This window comes from Phalacrocorax carbo, chromosome 5, assembly GCF_963921805.1.
Source record: "Phalacrocorax carbo chromosome 5, bPhaCar2.1, whole genome shotgun sequence".
Classification (NCBI taxonomy): domain Eukaryota; kingdom Metazoa; phylum Chordata; class Aves; order Suliformes; family Phalacrocoracidae; genus Phalacrocorax; species Phalacrocorax carbo.
The window spans coordinates 26,256,766-26,279,718 of NC_087517.1; the positions used below are offsets into that span (position 1 = coordinate 26,256,766).

General features: G+C 39.1%; 1 protein-coding gene across 1 annotated transcript in view; it reads right to left on the reverse strand.

Moving 5' to 3' along the window:
* PDE11A (phosphodiesterase 11A) overlaps positions 1 to 22,953 on the reverse strand; it is a 140,876-nt gene that overhangs the window by 18,995 nt on the left and 98,928 nt on the right. The window contains exons 11-17 of the mRNA XM_064453319.1: positions 19,348 to 19,494; positions 19,135 to 19,242; positions 13,787 to 13,896; positions 10,674 to 10,764; positions 7,498 to 7,598; positions 3,307 to 3,384; positions 1,860 to 1,927 (exon numbers count right to left, since the gene is read on the reverse strand). Coding sequence (XP_064309389.1) covers positions 1,860 to 1,927; positions 3,307 to 3,384; positions 7,498 to 7,598; positions 10,674 to 10,764; positions 13,787 to 13,896; positions 19,135 to 19,242; positions 19,348 to 19,494 — 703 coding nt within the window. The remainder of the gene's footprint in view (positions 1 to 1,859; positions 1,928 to 3,306; positions 3,385 to 7,497; positions 7,599 to 10,673; positions 10,765 to 13,786; positions 13,897 to 19,134; positions 19,243 to 19,347; positions 19,495 to 22,953) is intronic.

A 22,953-nucleotide genomic window follows, 5' to 3' on the forward strand; every position in this document is an offset into this window, starting at 1 on the left:
CACTGTTTGGAACTTTATAATGTATGTAATCCCAGTGCACTAATAAAATTCTGGATCAATACTCCAGATAGAAGAATAATTTAACAACTTAGCAGCAATTAAGGGTTTGCCAAGTGTATTGTATAAAAATAATCAAGACGCAGTCTCACCCTGTCTCTCGCAGCTATTCTGATCCTGTTCTCCTTCTGTCCCTTTCCCTCTTTTTTTGTCTGTTTCTATCTTGTCTTCCTGAATTTTTCTTCCTGACCTGTAGCCTTTATTCCCTTTGATTAATATATTTTAATCTCTTTCTCTCTCACTTTTCATGTTTTTTTCCTTTCAGCACAGTTGAGGTCCAACTATTTCCTGTTTTCCCTCTGTAGACTTACTAGCCTCTCTGCTTAATCAGGTAATGTTTCGATCAATCCCAGACTGGATTTTTCAATCTAAAATAAACCTGTACACTAAGCTGCAGGGGAATGTTCACCTGCAGACTTCCAAAGCGATAAGGATAAAAACCTCCCAGTTTGCCAGAGACTTCAGCACTAATTCACTACCATAGCACAAAGGTTGACAACATGGAAAACAGACCACACCTGACGTTTTGGCTGTCAAAGAAAATGGAGAAGCTAACTGGGTTAAAGAGGAAAAATGAGGAGGGATTGCACACACTGCAGCTATGGCTAGGTGGCACTGAAAAGTCTTGTGACTCATTTTCGCACTGCAGGATACGAGCAAATTCCCAATATTCTGTCCGAGTAGAGTAACAGCCTTAGAAGGACTATTGTCATAGTTTTCTTATAAAAGCAAAAAAGACTCATCTGACAAAACTTCAAGCTGAGCTGAAGCTCTTGCCACATAAATGCTTTTTTACTGAGCTAATGTGCATGTAATCTTCATGCCACCACAAAGTCCCTTTCAGCTTCTGTTACTTCCTTGTCCTTTTCCAAGAAATCTGGCTGCTCCTGCCTCACTAGTTCTCTGATCTAGCTGCTCTTTGTCACCCCATCTTTTCAACTCTCACTTTGCTGTTAAGCCAATCAAACTTAGCCACACTCAGCTGCACTGGTCTGTTTCCTATTTGCTTCTTGATGCTCTACATTCCTCCAAAAGCCTACACAGCCTGCCTTCTACTGGCTTGTTCTGGACCTCACTAAAGGACAGAGAATTATTAGCATGGGCACAGGAAATATTAGGGATGGATGCTGAGTAAGGAAAGATGCCTAGGAAGAGGGAAAATCATGTGGTAAAGGACAAGACTGTGGGATAGGTTGCTTTCTCACATCGTAATTGTTTGCCAGTGCTGGACCCAATTTTATGTATATTTCTAGAGAGCCGACTCAGCAGCAGAAGCCTGAATTTTTATTTGTGTTTTATTTTTTCTAAGTACAGGATGCTAAAAAAGGCTCTGTACTACACTTGCAGTTTTCCATCATTGTTGAGAAAATGAACACATTTCTCTTATGTACACTGAAGATTTTATGTTAATCAAAGCTTGCAGATCATCTGCTGGTATTTTTGATTTAGGGAAGATACTGTCACTGCCAAGGAAAACTTTGGGACAAAACAAGTAAGAGCAGCTACATGTGGCTAGCACTTTTTTTACATTTAATCCATGCATTTTTTTGATGTGGATTTGAAAGGTTAATAAGAGGAGAGGTTGTAAAGCCAGATCTCTTCAGGTGCCAACATGCTGCTCACCAGCATGTGTACATGGAAAGATTATGCAATAAACCATTTCTTGCAGAACCCCCCTGCTATTTTTTTATAGCATTAATACTGCTGTAAATTGATTCCAGTTTTGGTCCCTTGTAAGCCCGGGCCCTGGGAATATTGTCCCGCCAGTCCCGCCTCCACCCAGCCCTGCTATTAATCATGACTTGCCTGTCTTGAAATCTCCCACGGTTTGGTCACAGCTCCAAGGTCACAGGCTGTCATTAGCATTGATCTGAAAAACAGAAATGAACAATACAAGCTGAATCAACCTTTGTTGTATTTCTAAACAACTCTGCTCTGGATGCATAAATAAATAATACATACATAAAATGTCAGCCCTGGCACCTTCTTTTCCTCCAGAAAAGAATGACATGTTTGAAATTTCAGCCATCAGCATGGCTTTTACATCACAATTGTGCCTAGGAAGCCTAATGTGTTGCAGGTCATCAGAGGATGGATTTTGGTATTGTGCATTGTACACTAGAAAAGAAATTATATTGCAAGGGAGTAACTGCAAATTTTGCAACATTTCTAATACTACTTACATTAATACCTATACTAGAAAGTATGTGCTTCACATGATATAAGTAAGGGTATTATTACATAACAACCCCTGCAAACTGGATTAATTTATATGCCTATTTGTAAGTGACTGCTGTAGCAAGAGAACCTATAATCACAGGCGGCATCCCAGACACTGTTTAAGCAGTTTCTACTGTTCATCTACAATAAAAATTTAAGATTTACTATGAGCTATACTGTCGCACTGTAGTTTAATACCCAGCTTCAACCGTGTTTTATATGCATTAGGAGAAAGAAACCATTCAGCTGTAGAAAGCGTTTATGTACAGTACATGATGCAGATAAAAGTCCAAGAAAGTTTAAATGAAGAACAAGGGCACTGAAAATGAAGCATTAAATATATTGCCTGAATCTAAAATTAGGAATGGGTGAAATGATATGGAAAATAGAAAATGGCCAATATTTTGGTCAAAAGACCAAAAGGAAACAGAATTTTAATGAAATTTCAGATAAACTGAGACATAACCAGGCATGCATATGCAAATGCACACACTTTATTGTCTCAAAAGCATGGCGTACTCAAACCACCCACAGTGTCTGAGTTTTTCAATAGGATGCAAGCTCAGATCATTCGTGAGGGCTAGAAGAGTACCGTGTATTGGCAAACTCCCGGGTACAGCCTAGACAAGCAGAGAGGAGCATGGCCAGTGAAAGAAAAGAGCTGAGAGGAGGAGGGAATGGGGAAATGGGCAAGAGAGATCTTTGTATCCTGAGGCAGAATATTGATGCTTTCTGGAGAAAGAGTGGAAGGGCTGAGCGGTTACTGGTGAGGCTGGGAGAAAGGGAAGAAAACATGACAGAGTGTGAAGGCAGAAATAGGAATGGAGAAGGTAAGGTCACACTGATTACATCCCTGCTGTTTGGTGATATTTAGAAATCAGACCGTATATTTCATATCATGGATCATATTTTTAAAACAAGCTACCTTCTTTTGTTACTCTAGGTCTTCACTCCATGATATATGAAATTCCTTAAACAAATATGGCTACACTTTGAAATAACGAGAAAGCAAGAAATAGTAGTGCTCACCGAAATATTTCTCGGTGGTTTTTTATATTCCAATCATAACCACCTTTACTGACAAGTTCAAAAAACTCGGTCCTTCTCCTGCAACAAAACAGATTATCAGAGAAGGAAAAAATACACTTCCAGGGCAGTGCTGCAGTAGAAACACAGTTCTCTGGATGATACGAAATCATTGCACCTCATGTATTATTGTTAAAGTCGTTACACTGACAGTCCATTTAAGCGAAACATACTAATTTCCAAACATGGTCTATAAATGTCTGTTATCAATGTCAGAGTTGCCTAGTAAAAGCAATATTATATTTATGGTCTCTGCTGATAAGGAAATAAATGATACCAAAATGTTCAGTCTTCCATGGAAGCATGAAATGTTCAACTACAGCAGTGGACAGACAGACAATAGAAACACCCCTGAAATATATACACTCTTCTCTGTACTTGTCCTTGCAAAATTATTTTTACTTCTGGGTCCTAAAAGTGTTTTCCTGGGACGTGCCATTCCTGTTATTTCCAGCACACAGAACAGAACAGTGAGAGACAGGAGCTGCAGATGTCTTGAGTTAGTAGTTCTTACTGACTAGAAAACTAGGTCTCCCTGCTTGGTCCCATGCTGTGTCTTCTGGAATATCTTATCTGTGTCCTCAAAGAGGGACAAACACGAGCCAGAACATGGTAATTCTTGTTTGGTGCCTCTAAGTACCAAAATTCTGACTCATCATAGACTGTAACTTTTTTATGGCACTGAAACTCCCAGCGGCTCTTATTGCATTCAGCGTGACTGCAACATGAAACAGATACTGCTCCAGATATAGCAGAAGCTGAAGTACAAAAATATGGAGCAACTTGCCCAGAGTGACACAACATATTAGCACTGAAGCTGGAAAGCAAATAGCTATGTTGTGAGTGACAGTCCAGTGCCCCATCTCGCAGGAGACTCTACTATCTCTTTGTCAAGTGGAAATGTAGTTAGATTCCCCAACAGGATGGGGTTTGCAAAGTTTTATATTTTCTACATTTACTTTGGCTAGCCTGAAATTTTGAACAGTGATATTGAAAGCACAGTCCGACGGCAGCCAGTACAGGTTTTACACACGAGGAGATGCACACTTCCAGGAACATTACCCTTGATCAATGGACAGATTTTTACGTGGGGCATGTTGCATCATTCCGGTCCCTGACTGTCATGCGTTAGTATGACCAGTCATTCAACTATAGGGCCTTTCTGTAATGGATTTCATGACAGTAACTAGAACAGGGGGATATAAGGACTACATGATGATATCTAATCCCTTGTGTTTTGTGAAATAAGATATAAAAGAGTTTCATGTTACAAAATTTTCTGGGACAATGCAGTGTCACACATGCAGAAAAAAAAATTCAGTTTTCTCACACAAAGTCATAGTCATATCATCATGGCCACAGTGGAAATAAACATTGCAATGATGAAAATGTTAATGGCCAAGAGTAGCTGGCATATAAACCTTAAGCCAGCCTAATTGTGAGCAGATCATCAACAACTAGGTACTCTATTAAGAGTGAGCAGTGGATTTTTGTGTCCTGTACTTCAGTGCCCAGTCTAACGATGTAAAATTTGGTAATGATTTCATTTTGAATTATCAGATGTTCTGCGAAATTCATATGTTACTGGACAAAAACAGGTAAGAATGTTCAAAGCTGAAAGCTCAGAAAGATGACATCCCAGAAACCCCAAACATTTACATTTAGAATATAGAGATCCATAAAGAGTAACTAAAAATGTGAGTCTCAAGGCCTTATGTCAGGCTGAAAACTTTAAAATAAGAATTTTCTTTGAAATCCATTTAAATGGATGCAGAAGGAGTAGTCCAGCTCCACAGAGTTTGTAGTGTAGGAAGGAGTCAACCTGAGGAAAGCAGCCATGTATAAGGAAATGATTTACTGTTTCGTACTGGGTGCTTATGCATGGTATCTAAAACAAAGAGGTTTGCTATTTTTAAGCAAAATAATATGCCATGATTTCAGAAATAAACAGAATGATAACAGTTTTGCAGTGCCTTTGAGTAACATTGACTCTAGTTGTAGTTTGCCTGGAAGGGAAAGTTGTCTTTCTATACATAGCAAATCCAGTTGCTTTACAGCCCAGTGGCTCAAGACATCATTTGAGTGAATTTCCATAAACTTCATTTTGGTTCCATGCTTTTGCTTGTTGTATTTTCTACAAGCATCATTATCTAGAATCATTTACCAAAATGAAGTATGTTTTCCATCTGATCTTTCACTGAAAGTCATCTTTTTGTTTGTTTGTAGACAAGTAGTGCCTTGAGAAGGTCATAAAGCCTTGCTTTGCCTGGAGTTTTGCTGCTGTTTTGCTAGCTGGACTTTGTCATCATTAGGTTTAGATATTCTAAGAATACTAATATGAGAATTTCCTTCTCTACAAAAATATTGACCGTGTAGCAAACTGAAAAAACAAGTCAGGTACTTGTGCAGAAACATCTATTCACATAGGTTGGCTTTAAGAAGTGTAAATCATCAGCATTTCCAGGGGGTGATTTTCAGGCACTTCTGGAAGTAAAGTAGCATATCAACTACCTGATTAATGAATCATAATAACACAAGAGGAAAAGATAACTTATTTGCAGACTTCCGAGTAATGAGGCCTCATTTGCTAAAAGTTTTCTGATTCATGTAGCACATAAAAATCAATTACGCAAGCAAGGAAGAATAATCTTGAATTTCAGCTGATGTCCCTTTTTGAACATTACTTCTCTGTATTAAAACTAGAAAGTCAACTTGACCAAGCAGTTTTTCAACCTAAGGCATTCGGGGAAGAGAGCTCCATCATGTCTGGGTCTGGACCGGGTTCCCTCCCAAGGCGCTGCAGCAGACCTTCTCCAGGGCAGAGCCTCTGGCTCTTCCAGGGGCTCCAGGATCCCGGCCAGGGGGAGTATGTTGTGGGGTTGTGCCAGGGCAGCTGCCCTCTCAGCCCCTGTCACTCATCTCTTCCTTGACAACACAAAACATTTCTGCAGCACTTGTTATTTGTGGTGAGACAGGAGAACCCATTCTGACACATCCCTCTGGTCCCTGTATCTCACTTAGAGCTGTCAGCAAATTCCCCTGTCATACCAGCCCCACAGATAACAAGCGATCCTAACAGACAGCTTCAAAAAGAGTCTGCTTAAAAGGTTTATTTATCCTGCTCAGGATTTTCATGTTGGCAAGAAATTTCTTCATGGACTAATGTTTAGAAGTTATTGATAATAAAACTATTCATTAAAACCCTTTCTTAATACAACTACTCTGAGAATAGACTTGCAGGAAACAAAGAATATCAGCGTGTGCCTACTGCCAGTACAGTTTAGAAACAGCCCTTTGCACAGTAACCAAATACCTAAGGATTAGTTGTTGTTAAGACTGGGAAGGTAGTACATTGAAACTGCACATCTGACAGCACTTCATCCCTGTAAGTCAGGCACAGGCATGTGCCAGAGAGGGGGATGTTAAAAGTGCAATGTGACAGTGACACCATGACTCCTCTGACTACACGAATGCTCCCACACATTCTCACCGGGAAGAGCTTTGTAATAATTAACAGTATTAGAAAAACATAAAATAGTCCCTACTTGAAGTCTGCTTAGAGGTTTGGTCTGCAAACACGACAAAGGAAGAAAACTTAATGAGAGAGATCCTATTTTACTTCTCTTGAGTTAAGCTTTTTAAGACCTACTCTCATGTGATAAAAATTAGCATAACTGGTCTTCAAGGAAGCAATGTGTATGCTTTCATTACCTCTGCAACTGGGTCTGTAACTAAATATAATATTTCTTAGCATGCATGTTTAGAAACTCTGAAATGGTGGAAAAGAATTCTAAAATGTCGTTGATTTTCTACATGCCTGAAGAAATGATCACAGAAGGGACAGAAGAATTATGGGACTGAGCTGCAAGTGATTCCTGGAATTGCTTTGAAATATAAGCCTAGGATTTCACTTGCTTTTTGTTGATACAGATGTATTACACATTAAAGCAAAACTTGCTTGGACACTTGAGATATTTCTATTAGCCTAACATATACTAAGTATTAGACTGAATCTCTTCAACCACAGCTAAACACTAATTTCTCATATTATATATCTTTATTGGTATTTAATAGGTCATTAGAGTAAGTTCTTTGAATTTTCATTTGTCAAATACAAGAAATGCCAATACTTACTCAAAATACAGAGTGAGGTCTGTTGCCAATATCGATTGCTTTAGAAGCTGCATAAGGTCACTGTAGTCCTTAGAGGACAAGTTAGCAAAGATGTTATGACCCTATAATGAAAGAGATAAAAGAGGTAAAGGGCTAGCAATCAATATAGGTTTTTAAAAGGTTTTCTAACTCTTTAGTATCTGTTTCCCTGTAACAGAGTCCTTTTCTGATTCATGGCAAAACTATGACAAAATAATAATGTTAATACTGCTGAGATTACAGTGGGGTGGAAAAGTTGATGATTGTAATCAAGCACCTGGGATGTTTTTCTAAACTCTGCTGAAATTATAGCCTCTTGAGGAAAGATTTACCCTTTGCTCTAACCCTGCACAGACTCAGTTCATGGGGAAAAACTATGGATACATCTCAGTCTTTCCTCTTACTAAATGTTTTGGGGAGCTGTGCATTGCAGCTTCTGAGTTGTGCTCCTAATAGATTTATCTGTGCGGCTGCTTGCAGTCACAGAAACTGTTGTTAGAGCAGTCAAAGGCACTAAATCAGTTTTTTCATTCAAAACAACCCGTTTCCTCACTCTGCCCATTACTGCATTGTCTTACAGTGTATGCAAGCATTGCCTCTGCAGGCTAAAGAAACGCAACTTTATGCAGTTTAAATGCCCTCTGTAGGCCCAATAGGCTACTTTTTAAGGGGTCAGAAATTAAGAATTTGACAGGGGCTCCATGGCCAGGATGAAAGGAAATAAATTATTTAATATTGCTCTTTGAGAGCAGGAAGGTCCTTCTGTAACTGAATTTCTGAAAACTGTGAGGGACAGAGATGCTATAATTTCTCTATGAAATCCAGGAGAAAATAAACTGAAACAAAATTAATGGAAAATGCTAACTATAAGCTTAAGAAGTGGTCTTTGTGATATTAGCCACATATAAATAAATTAACATAAATAACAGTACTACACTTTTTTTATTAATAACCTATAGAAATAATGAGGTTCTTGCTAAACCTTGTGTTGGGGGTATTTAGCACTGTAATGCACACATTCAGTATGCACTGCCATCTACAGCTTAGGAAGATTAAAATGCCCTTGAAAACAAGAATTTTCCAGCAACAGGATTGCTATACCATGATGGTCTAAAGACATAGGCAAGATAAGGTCTAGAGGTAGAGATGGTATTTTTTAATAGATCAGCTAATTGTTGGACTAAAAAAATAATTTGTCCTGCATAAAAGATAGTTTCCCTCTGTGACAATGAAATTATTATTTCTTTTCAGATAAATATTGAGAAGGATTTGAGAGTCTAAAGCTTATTTATGGAAAACAATTTTAAAACCAAAGTACTCAGAAGGAAATAAAGCAAAATATATCAGGAAAATAGCAGCTCTTACAACAGGTGTAATTTACCAAGTTGTCTGTTACATAATATCCGTGCCTTTCTGACCTGTTTCATTGCGTATAAAACCATGTCACTGAAAAGCTCAGGAACACTTATACTGAGGTTAGCATGTCAAGAATAAAGGCTAAATAGCTCCTTTGTCCAACATGATAGAAATCTAAAGAAACAATACAATATATTATGTTTCCTTCTAGATAGGAAAGACAGACTAGAATATCAGTATTAGTGGATAGGATTTAATCTAATTTCGTCTTATTTGAGAGAGAAGACCAACTGCTCTGCTGCTGAAAGTTAGTGTATCTTTAAGTAGATTGGAGGATCCAAATCTGCATTTATTCCAAATTAAGGGGTGTTCTGTTCCATTAGCAAATTGTAAAAATCCCATAGGATTAATCTTCTGGTCTAGAAATGAGGACCTGAAGAAGCAGCTGCCTGAATGATCAAAGGGGAGGACTTGCATTTCAAGTAATATTTTACATCACTGAAAGAAGCTGGAGTAGATACCAAGGAAAAAAGGGTTGGGGTTTTTTTTCATAAATTTCTTGATTTTTTATTTTTAAGCCGGAAAAGATAAATAAAAGCATCTAGACTGACAAGAGCTATAAACTTTCACAGGGTTGTCAATGTCTTGAGCCTGTGCTCAAAGAGACATTCAGTCATAATGAAGATTTCAGGAACTGTTTCCCAGGAAAGCTTGTCTCAGGGGCTGAAAAGTCTCATTGATTTAGAAAAAATAGCAAAAGCCCCTTCCTTTTTTCCTATTCTGAACAGTATGTTTAACTTTCAAATGCTGCTTTTTCTCATGCCTTTCCCTGGTAATATAAGGAACTATTTAATTCCTAGTATCACCTTTTAGATAAGCTAGGCTAGGCTAAGCAGATTGAGCTGTTTAAATCTGATGCTGCTTATATTTACTTTTTAAATATGATGAGGAGAAACTGAACACTAAAGTCACAGTCCCATGACTAATCTCTGTGGCACTGTACGCAGAGGTAAAGTCATCACCCTGTTCCCATTTGTCTGTGATCACAGGACAGTCCTAGATGCTCTTCAAAAGCTACTGTAGTATGAGCATATGATGTCCAGTTGTGCTGCATGAAAACCATTTTTGTTCTTCTCTATAATGAATGCATTTTGTAACAACCTATCTGTGTAAATTAAGAAAATACATCCATTGTTTTGTAAGGGTTGTGTGGCCATCCTTCTACATTTCTCACTTACTACATCTCTGGGTAGTGCATGCTGCATCCTGTTACGCATAAGATATTCTAGGCAAGAACTATGTCTTTATATGTATCTGCAAAGCAGCTGGTGTACTTTGGACAGCAGGATATTACTGATATTGATTTTTTTAAAAAATAATGTAGTAAAATTATGCAAAACCATCATAAAATACTGGTTACAGAAAGATTGTTAGAGAAATTAAATTGGTTCAATAAAGGATGACTATGATACTCGGAATACGACACCTGTGGGGAAAGGTAAGAGCTTGTTTTGCCTAGCTATAAACCACTGAGCCAGATCTATATAAGACAACTGAGAAAAGCTGACAATATGATTAGGATGTGTTCTCCTTGCCCTTAGCTGATTGAGACAAATATAATCTCTGGGCTCTTTGATCAGCATTTGTAGTTGTTTAATTTTGTGCTAGTTGTGACCTTTGTGGTAACCAATAAATAATTCCTCAAGGAGAGGGCATTAAAAAGGTACTGTGTGTGGTATTTCCTTTCTCTGGCTGAAACTGCCCAACAGCTTACAGTGAGATTAATAGTAATGCTTTTGTACCTCACTTTGGAGAATCATGACAGCATGATTGAAATGGTGGTGCTCCAAGGTAGCAGAGGTGCCATAGAGCTGAGCTAGGGCTGATCCGCTCCTGAAACAGAACACGGGGAGTCAACAAATACTGCTCGTCTGCTTACGAAGCAGGTTTCAGAGACAATTTAGTAACGAAAGCATGTAGCCACACTCTCCCTCTCCATTTCAGCAACCACACTTGAGACAGTTGACAAGATCAAAATACTAATTTAAAGCCAGATACAAGACATTTATGTTCCAGACCTTGCTAAATATAATCAGCTGACTAAAGATTTTCCTGGAACTACATGAAATTGTGTAATGCAACTTTCAAAGTGCCTCAGCAATACAACAACACGAGCGCACCACTGTGCAGTAAAGACAAACAGTAATGTCCTTGACTTAGGACCAGCTGTTCTACTACTATTTATTTTTAATTCTTAATAGATATAACCACAATGGCTTACAATGGGTGATTAGAAATTCTTAAAAAAAAACCAAACCCAAAACACAACAGCAAATAAAACAACTGCAAATGCAGTGAGGTTCTGCCTGTATGTAAAACCATGCATTTAAAAAAATACTAAGATAAACAAGAAAACCCGTGTGAGAGCGGTGAATTTATAAAAGTGGAGTTTAGCATCTCTTTAGAATGTATTTTCTCATCATGTTTATGGTCTAAAACAAAATTATCTTCAAAATGCTCAGAGCAGGCGGGTTTTCTAAGTTTAAAGAGCAAAACTCTACAGAATACAATTATAAAATTGCAAATCATTGGGAGGCACAGAGAACAGGACTGGATTGTCAGAATAGTTTCTGTTCACCATTACTTCACTTCTGGGATCCAGCCTAAGCAACAAGATGCTCTTTCTTCACAAAGAAATGAGAATAAGAGATTATGCTAGAGACAAACAGAAAGAGTCTCCTAGGAGCACATACTATAAAACTGCACCATACTGATATTTAATTATTAGAAGCAGCTATATTAGAGAGAAGGATGTCCAAGAAACATCATCCCTAGAGTATGTGGTGTTGAGATATACAACAGAGCCATTTCAGACAACTGTGATATTGCCGCCATCATATACCTCTTGAACTTTCATCACACAGAACAGCGGTATTGAACACTGAAGATAAAACAGGAAAATGTGATGCTTGAATTTATAAGTCAGGTTAGAGGAATAAATCATAGCTTCTGTTATGAAAAATACAGCTTCTGTTTTCAGGGATGTTTTATACATGTGTGGTAATGTTTGTCTTTTGTTGAATGTCTTCGGCAATTTCTTTATGGAGTCATAAAGTGGTAGCCTCCTCTTTGTACTCCATTGTCAAACAACAAGCATAAGTGATAGTAGTCTAATGCTGAAACCTCTACATATAACTCAGCCATCCCTCTGCACAAGAGATATTGTGTAATGTTAGAGTGGAGCATTGGTTAACTTAATCAGAGCCTAAAACAGTCAGGATGTAAATCTTAGGTTTTGTTTTTGTAAATTAAGAACATAAACATCAATCAGCTGAGATTCCTTTCCATTTGTCTCGTCTTTTTTGATTCTCTTCAAGATTCAGGTGCAAAAAGGCATCTAGCAGTGCTTGGTAACCTTTGCACCATGAGCTCTGTCTTTTGAGCACTGCAATTGATTTTCCTTGCTATAGTGATTGAAAATCCAGACAGTGTCATTGTTTCGTTGAGACTACAGCAACACCAATAGCTCAGGAAATGGCAGTTTAGCAAATATTGGAAACATCAGTTTGAGTGATGTTCACTGAGGCAACTCGCCCCCAGAAATGCAGCAGCCTGTGCATACACAGATTGCAGCACAGTATTTTTGCAAAAGATAGGACAAAACAGGCTAATACAACATCACCTTTTCCTTCAAATATCTTTGGACAAACATCTGACCACTTCCCCGTCACAATGGAGGATTAGCAGTAATCCAGAACAAAGTTACAAACACATGCTGGGATCTGCAGGACAAGAGAGACTCAAGGTCTCATATTCTGACTGTAGAGAACCTGGGGATTTGAGAAAACAACATGGGATTTGGAGGAGTCTCTGTGTCTGACAGCTTTATTTCACGGCTTGGCCAGGATGTTGAGTGGACATTTTCTGTTGTCCCCTCACTATCATCAGGGAATGCAGATTTTGGAAACGGTTTGACCTTGGTCAAGGGACTTCCCCTACCACCACCATAAGAAGCACCATCAAACCTTCCAGAAACCTGCTTCCACCTCACTAATGTGTCTGAGGGCAGCAGCCTGGACAGTAAAAGAACATGCAAGTCAGGGCTGCGGAATTAGGTCCTGGGCACTTTGAATAGAATTGAAAATGGTCTGGAGAGCAAGATTTCACACAGGTGATGTAAGAATCTGCCTTCAAGATCCAGCTTTGTGTTCTGGTGGGTACTGACCATTTCAGTGGGTGGCCAGCCCACCCCTGCTCACTGCAGCATGTCTCTGAACAGGGTCTGTGTCCTCTGGTGTGTGAGGCAGGCCAGGGAGGAGGCATTTCTACAGGCCAGGGACCCTGTGTGCTCCACAACTGACAGGTAGATGGTGTGGCCACCGCTCCATCCACCTGCTGCAGACAAGATGCAGCTGAGCTCCAGCATGATGGCAATGGTCTCATACACCATAAGCTAGGAATTATTTTATGTATGGTTGCCTATATGTTCGTGAAAGCATGCGTTCAGTTTTACCTATTTTCTTTTTTTCTCAATAGTTGAACAAGGTTTTGCATCATGCATTCCAGCCAGCAAGAACAACCCAGATAGATGGTTTCAGCATTTCCTGGGTTGAATACCAGAATCAATAATACCTCAGCCTGAAAAGAATATCCAGTTTTTTGCACCACATTTCAATATGCAGTGTCAGTTCACAAGGGGTAACCCAATCAACAGCCTGATACAAAGGACAAGCCAGCAATTACCCAAAAGAAGAGAGAATGATAAAGATGGATAGTCCCTCACTACATGCAAGAATAAGAATACTTGGCCTTGGCCTAGGAGGCCTGAAATTAATACTTCATTCTTTTTCCTGGTCACCTTTTGCTCTTCTGTGGAAGAAAAACAAATTAAAGTAATAAGAATTAGAAAACTTACTTGGCTTGGAAGGCATTGTTGGTTCCCCTGTGGTCAAGGTCATGACATAAGCATCCCACAATCAAAGCTAAAATTTCAATTTCAGTCAGAATCTCCTGAAATCCTGCTGTCTGAGAGCAGAAAAAAAAAAAAAAAAAAAAGCTGCTGTAACTATCAGTAGCAGAAGGGATAAGGAATTGAGCAACAGTCAACTTTGTTTTGATACCATGAACGTTTCAGTAAGGAGAAGATAAATGCTTTATTGTCATATTATATTCCCTGCAGTATGTTAGATGGTTAGCAGAATAGATAACGTCCTTGGAGTGATCTGTTATTATCTCTCTCTGTTGCATTTCCAGCATGCCATTTCTCCACTACCCAGAAGGTGCTAAAAGCAGACAGAGCTGAAAACAAACACAATAACTACACTTTAAAACAGCAACTGGAATTTCATATCAGAGAAATACAAACCAAAATTGATTCCATTTTGAAATTACTGTTCAGAGAAGTACTTAGATTTCCTCAATCCTGAGGTGACCATCTTAGTCAATCCCTACTGTCACAGACAGCGGAGATGTTGAATCAGAAGATCTATAAAGAAGCCAGCTAAAATATACTCTATGGAACTGTTATGAACTATTAAGAGATTTGTTTTCTGGGACAGATGAAATAAAGTGGCATGATTTAAAGAGGAAATGTCTCAAATAGCATATTGCTGCTGCAGATACCCACTTGAATTTGGGAGAGAATTTTGAAAACTGATGTATTGAAATTCCCCACGAGCAGCTCACACCAGATACACCCATGCGAATGGGGAAGCTGATCCTAGAAACATTTTTTTGCCACTATACTTCACCTCATGGACAGCTGCCATAGCAGTTTTCCTGCCTGAACTGCCTCATGTCAGAAAATAAATATTACTGTTACTGTTAACCTCAGGAATCCTGAACAGATCCTGTCTGGAGAAAGTGCTGGACCCTGCGTGGGACACCACCTCTCTGGTGCCATGCATCTTACCCATGGCAGAAACAACACGGTTCTTAACTCTTCAGAAGCATAAGGTCATATTGCCTGCAAAAATGACTGGCTGAGCTGGAAAATTATAACAATTGTCTTTCCACAGTGCCAGTTTCCAATGACACTCACGAATTAGCCACACAATCTAGTTAGTATGAAAGGAAATTATATAAGAGGGATATAAAATACATTTATATTGGAGGACCAAACCAAGGCTGAACACTAACAGTGTGTAAGAAATCCTGAATTCAGTTTATTTTCAATGGGGCATAATTTCATCCACTGGCAAGAGGAGGGTCAAGTGATACAAACACAGTGAATATCAGTGGGGCTTGATGTCCTTACCTGGTAGGAACTGAAGGCCCACTCAGAAATGCCAGTCAATTGCTGCAATACAGTATGAAAACTCTACTATTCACCCTGAAGAGCACAAAATTCTACTTAAATAAATGCCCATTCAAACCCAAATAGCTGCTGTTTTCATAGTCTGAAATGTGGCCGCAGTTAATATTTAGGCAGTACAGGGAGCTAAGGTCCCCCAGGTGCTTAGGACTGCATTTCAGTGGGAACTGAGGAAGTGCAGGACTTGCCACAGAAGCTTTACAATTATGCTTAAAGTTTACATATCAGAAAAGATGATCAAATATGAGGAAAAAAGATTCCTTTCATGTAGAATCCACTGGTGTAGAGAGTAACTTGAATATTATGAAAGTGATTCTCCTGATTTCTGGTGGCGTTACTTTTTATAGTTTCAGTAACCGCTACCCAGGCAGAGGAAATCCTCTAAAAAATAGTGGATTTTTATTTTTTAAACATTGTTTTTATATAACAAATAATAATCAAGGTCTATTTTTAAAAAAGGGATTAAAAAAATAGGTTTGTGGCTGACAACATGCCATGTGCCAAGTTTCAATCTAGAGAAAACATTCATGGCTAAGTTAAAACAACTTAAAATAGAAGTTTTAGAATATAAAATTGATGCTGTAATAAATATCCTTTAGTATAGCACAGGCTTTGATTAAATTCAAGGAAGCAACCTGTATTGCAAATGCAGGAAAGCCAATTAAGGAATTTCTTAACAGTAGCAACACTGTATTTAATCAAAAGTCGTGTCATCAAATATATGAGAGAAATATAGCATATTTCACTTAGTAAAAACCATTTAATTTAAAACAATGTTACAGTAAGGGGATATCTGCTTTGAACATAATGCAAGAAAAGAGAGTATTACATTTCCCAGTTTTTTAATTTACACAGAGAGAAAAAAATACATGGCTGTAGACAATGGTTCAGTAAAATTTATTTTCACCAGAAAAGGAATGACCCATAACTCATGAGTGGCAGCGTCTCCAGTGAATTATGGAGGTCATTCTTTCATGTGAGGAAATGAATTGCATTCATTATACCTTGCCTCACATTTATGTGTTTTGTTATTAGCACATCAGATAGGATTTTAATTTTGTATTGCTTATTTGTTTGTTTCTACTTTTTTGAAATAAGTATCAATGTGAATGGTGTTAGGCAAATGCACTAATAATGAAGCCTGGGCTTGATCCTGTGGTTTACTCTCATGTGATGTCCTTAACTGGTAGGAACAGTCTTGCTTCAGTGCTTGCCTTCAGAATATTTGGGCAAGTCTGAAATGGAGAAGTATGGCTCACAGGACAGGGCTTATAACTGTTCAGGGTCCAACCAGAGAGAGAAAATACATACTTAGATATACAGGAACTTGCCTTAGCTATGCAGAAGGCTGACCCAGGATTGAAACAGCAGGTTTAAGTTTAGTTGGATTTCTGTTGTTTGGCTTGTTCAACCCAGCTGAATTTCCCTTCTGTGTTCAGTGGGAGCACGGTTGGGCCATTACAGGCTACTGCATTACAGACTAGACATTGCTGTGCTATGGCAAGTCCTACCTGAAAATGCCCTAAAATAGACCTATTGATTTATACTTTTGGTGCAGTCAATATTGCTGACTGTCATAGAGAAATCAGGGATAGGGTGCAACAACTGCACAAAGCAGTGACTTCTTAACGATCAGACCCCCCTCACTGATGGTCAAAAAATTTTCCCCTTTTTGCAGGTGAAAAAACAAGGCACACACTAATTCCGATGGTTCCCCCAAGACAAATGGAGTAAGAGCAAGCCTTGTGCTATTAATAGTTTCTTGACTCTCTCTTTTGTGCCTTTTTTTTTCACAAGATCAGTCTTTCTATCTCTGGATGGGAGAGCAGCCCAAGCAGATCATACACCTGAGCTTATTCTGTTCTTAGCCAGAGCCACAGCGAAGCAGGGTGGGATGTGTGGTGAGCCCAATGCCGCGGGCGCACACATCCAGCCCTGCATGTGGAATTGCTCATTCAGTTTATTACCAGGAGTGTGGGCAATGAAATGAGCTTGGCTTGAAAATCCCAGATCACCTCCCACAGACAGTTGCGACCCCATACTGACTACTAAAAGGATCCTGAAATTATGCTTTGAGAACCACGGTCAAAACAGCTTATGGCTGAGGCCTCGCAGGCTTGCTGGTGGCTCTTGAAGCAGCAGGGCTCTGCTTTGTTCCTGCTGGCTGTCAATGTAGTCACCGCTAGCTGAGATGGAGGTGCCTGGTGGGAAAGAGCGCTTCCCACCGAAAGAACAGCCTGCTGAAAACCTGGCCTCGGAGCTCCACCTAGAGGTCCTCTCCGGTGAGGCTGGAGGGCTCTTCACCCCCTGCCAGCCTTTGGCAGAAATGAATGTAATTCCCAGCTGAATGGCACTGCCAGACTTTGACCTTACTCCTCAGAGTAAAAAGCTTTTCATTTTTCTAGAACTCAAAAAAAAGCATGTCAAGTTTATAAAACCTTAAAAAAGACCGATGCCAACACATTACTATGAGATTTCTTTAGAGATCATCAGAAGGTGCCTGCTGAAACAATGTTAATTCTGCTCAGCTGAACAGCCACTGGTCCAGAAGAAGAGGTGACCTTTCTCTCTTGTTGAATGCCTCCATTTCCTTTGTCTCACAGTGTATGGTACAACTTTGCTACACATATGTAAATGCTCACAGAAGAGGATGGACCTAGCACTATACCAACATCTACCTGCTAGGGGACATCAGACACTGTTTTTTCTTGCCCAACACACACAGTTGTGCCACAGAGACAATGCCAAACAAAGCAGGACAGCTGGGAACCCAGGCACAAGACAGTTGTGCCCTGTGAGCAGGTAACAGGCCACAGACTGTCTCAAGTCCAAGTTAACACAGCGCTGGCCTGTGCTGCAAAAAGCACAGGCTGTGGAGTCTCCACCTCTATGGACAGGGTCCAGATGCTGACCACGTTGCCCAGACCAGCCAGCAATAAGAACATAAACACTCAGCGATTAAAAATTAGGGAACAAAGCGATTAAAAATTAGGGAACAAGCACATGATGTCCCAGGTAAATAAATACTTGCACAAATGATATTAATATGACCACTTTAAGGTTCACAAGAGATGACCCTAGCCATTAAAACTGAACAAGAAGAAAAAATGGAAAACCTTGAATTCTTATTTATATCTGGAGATAAGGTAAACCCAAAAGGTCAAGTACAGCAGAAAGTGTTGTGTGCACACAGATGTGTTGCTTCTCTTTTGCCATATTGAGCAGAGTATTAAACACACAGGACCACCAAGCTTTTTATTGATACATTTACAAGAAATAACTAGCCAAACACGGATTATCTCGTGCGGTGAGGTTGCTGTGGGGTAGGGAGAGAGAGCGAGTAAGAGCAGTGGTACTTTCACCAGAATTTACTTGCATGCTGAGAGGAGTTAGTGGTACTGATGGAGATGATATATGTTAATAAAACCCAGAAGTGTTGCAGTGTCCAATGGAGGTACAAGATTCACTTAGGTCACTATGTTGGAAGATAATCATACAAAGTTTTAAGGCAATACCTTCTACAACTATTCAGATGAAGCTGGATAAGAAGGTAATAAATATCAACGTAATAAATACTTCTAGGATTCTAATCTTCCTTGGTTTTGTACCTCCCAGTTTAAGAGTCTGAAATAAATGTCAAATCAAAGAGTTCCAAAAGAAAAACATTTCTGTAAGATCAAGACCTATAATAACAAGCTTATTCCAAGACTGCCATCTGTTTTCAGTCACTTTAATGTGCCTGGGATATCACTGTCACTAAAACACTATAAGGTTTTTCCAAATATGTGCTGCCTTAAGTTGAATAACATAATTATGCATGCATTTCTATTGGAAATGAATGAGCATCATAATAACTAGAAAAGAAATCAAATGTTGGAAAACGTTTAGATAGGTAAGGCAATGTGGCAATAAAAGCTCTTATGGGATTGTGTCTGTAGCTGGATACTTACAGTTAACATGGCAAACATTAGCTGGCAGACGTTGAAAGCATGCCTCCAGTTGTGATACAAAACCATTCGATAATTCTTCCTAACTGTCAAAAGCCACCTACACAGTGTCTGAAATGAAAAGTACAAATTGTATCAGGGCTACTAAAAGCATACAAATGGACAGAGCAGTGCCAAGACAAAAGCAGCAGATATCTCTGCAGCGCAGATGGTTACCTCGTAGTCAATTTTAAATTTCTGAACCATTCCAAGTTCCATGAACATCCGCAGGGCTGCAGTAATCATGGCATCCACATCAAGTGAGAAGTCATCAAAATGGATATCATCAATGCAAAGCTCTGACGCCAGAGGGATGTTTGCTGCCTGAAAATGCCAAAGGGAAACTTCTGATTCAAAACTTGGGTCTTTTTTTCTGTGTCACTCTTACAAGAAACCATCTATATATCAGTTCTGACCTGCCAATATGTCCCCTGCTTGATTTGAATGCTGAGCAATAAAAGTCTTCATTTGAGAAATACAAACTTGTTAAGATAACAGAATGGGGAAACAGTGGCAAGGAGAAGAACCTGATATAAGCTGGAAACATGCTCAGCAGCCTAACTGGAGCCCATATACAGCATTTAGCCCATGAGAGCTGACCACTTTACAGCTACTGCAGTAATACAATATATTCCAATGCAAATCACAATGCTGTAATGCAAGAAACATCTGGACAGCCAGCAGCTGCGAATTTTAATTGCTACCATTCAGAAATGCAAAGTAAATATACTGCTCTGCAGAATTTCTTCATCCAAATGTCTTTACATTCATAAGCATACAAGTGCCCTTTGCTTTACACTGTTTACTACATGTTTGTAGAAACAACAACAAAAAAAAGAGTAAAACAAGAAATGTCTAGCAGAAGTATTTTTCAAAGTAAAATAAAAATAATTTTCAACATGCTGGTTATGTAGTAAGTCAATAAACAACAGCAAAAGCCTTACATTTTGCTTTGTCCATGTGACAGCAGAATTTTGTTCTGTTTGTAAGAAAGGAAGGCAGCTTTCATGCACACAAAACCATATGAATGAGTATGCAGGACTGGCTAATGCACACAGTTGCACACATAGCTGTGTCGTGGCTGGCCCAGTGGCAGCAACCGCAGGTGCCAGGCAGAGGTGCTGACAACCCTCACGGGCTTGTTTGCCCTTCCTTACGCCCCTCTGGACTTGCCACTCGTCTCCCTAGAGAGAGCAGGTGGAGGAGGCTGTATCTGCTGAAGGCGCATCTGTTCCCTGTCTCCCACAGTGAAAAGGTGATGGGTCAGGTAGAAACCTCACAAAGGGGGTGGGTCCAGCCCACAGGCCACGAGCCGGACCATGCTGAAGTAGTGAAAATCGCATGGACTCAGCTGGTGTGGCACATCCAGCTACTCACTTGCATGAAACGCTGATTTGTTTATGCAGCTGTAAGTTCACCTTCACAGTTACAGCTTCTATGCGACCATCTTTTTGAAAACTTGTGGTTTGAAGTATTGCACACTCACTACAACAAATTATTGAAATATAAAACCATTCTTCTAGCCAAAGGGAAAGTGTTGCCTCGATAATTACTTTATACAGAGATTAAGCTGGTTAGCTATACCATGTAAGAGAAGATAGTGTAAACCTGCCATAAAACAGCATTAACATTGCAGCGTTAACTTACTCGCTAGCTAGAAGAAAAGCCTTTTCAGTTCAACACTCAGTGAAGCATGCCAATACCACAAAAAGTCATGGCGTTATACCAGTGATGTTAACTGACATAGGAAAGACAACAAACACATCAAATCAAGTGCTATTCCAGAACACAGCTGAAGAACCTCTGGAGCGTGCAGGCAGAGATGTAAGTTCTGTTAGGTGCATACTTAGTCTGTTAGTATACTTATCCAGGTTGAATAAATTCTTTTTTTTGAATTATTGAAACATTTGGAATACTTCTAGATGAGCCCAACAGGAGTTACGCCTTAACACCATTTAAGACCTGGCTGAAAAGCTATGTATTTACTTCTGAAGTGAAGAAAGAAAGAAAATAGGGTTAGTTGTGAAACAGGAACACTGGCCCAGAGACTGTGCTGTCCAGACCTTCAGTGGTCTTACAAAAATTGTGACTTTTTTATCATTCAGGTTGTCTTCAGAGCTTTGGGGGATACTCATGATGCATACTAACATTTATTCCATGAATACACTCACTGCATAGTAAATACAGTCTATAAAATATCTCTGAGGGAAGAAACACATTTGTCCATCTTACTTGTTAGTTCCTTAGAGAGAACTTTAAATAATAAAGATGCTGAAACAGAAGCACTTGATTGTAAGTAGACCTGTTTGAAATTGTTTTATTGAAACTCTCTTTACAAACCTACTGCTGCACTTCCATTAACTTTGAAGTGGGATCTGATTAAATTTTTCACATTTTTTTGTCCTCTTAAAGGAAAACAGATATTTTCCTTGCTATTTTGTACAGGAAACAAACACTTTTACCACCCTCTTACAATTCAAGGGAGAACACTTGAAGCAGTTGCTCAACTACAATTGTTTTTCCCTTTGTCAAAGAGTAGAGAAATAACAATGTATTCCAAATCTATTACAAACTGAAGAACAGGATATTAACAAAGCAAGTCAAAAACAATTTCTTCCCACGTCAGTCCAAAACTTTTAAATATTTATGAGGTTTTACATTCCTAAATTTAACAGGAGTGCCATAATCCAAAATAACTGCTGAATTAATAGCAAGGAAATAACATTTGTATAAAAGAACCATTTGCTTTACAACAGCAATAAAGGAAACAACAGAATTATGAGTGTTGAGGCTAATTTGAATAATGTTAAAAAATGATATGTTGTGGGGCGACAGCAATATTCTGGCTGCACCTGGCATTGTCTGTCCTCAGCGTCTTATGTTGGAAATGCAGCAGTCTAGGGTTTATAGAAAAGCAGTCATTAAAACTTCATTTTTTTTAATTACAAAGATATAAAAAATATTCATAATATGGAATATTAAAACATATCCATCCCTGAAATTTTCCTGCACTGCAGGACAAATTCCACTGGATTTCTTAAAATAAACAGCAATAACAACACTCTTTTCCAGGAAAACAGAGGGGATGAAAATACCATGACAATAAGAGGAAGGGGCAGGCAATTAAAATTCAAGTTACAGTGAAATTATTTTTTAAAGCACCCCAGTGATTTAGAGTCACTTAAAAGGCTTGCTTCCTTTTGAACGTTTTGAAGTTCTATTTCCCCATTCTAAAAACAACTAAGAACATTATACTCTGAAGTCTTTTTACTCTGTGGACCAAGTAATTTCACTGCTCTTCATCCTTGAGAAAAATTCACGTGACTCTCTGTGAGCTTATGGTAAATTAAAGCCGGACGTGCCTGCTCTGGTCACATCTCCACACCCCTTGGTACTAAAGCAAAAATTTGTCTTGAAAGGAACCGTGAACGCAAGTTGGACTTAACACATGAAAGGCAACTGGTCTTGCCTAATAAAGTACAAAGTCGGCAGTTACCAGACTGGGAAACTATCACCACTTCTAGGCAGCTTGAAAAAGAGGATGTCATGCCCCAAAATGAGAGCATAAAGACAAGGTCTGTGGCTACCCTATACCCCAATGAGCATGAGGTGGGGTGGATACAGGAAGGAAGAAAAGCACCTTTGTACTCAGTTCAGGATTGAAGACACATTCTCCATTCCCCATTGCTCTTGGCTATCACATGAATTGCTTCACAGCCTGGTATATGTGAACAGCTAAGAGACAAGTGACTGGCTGAGCCTTACCTTATGTCAGCCATCGCC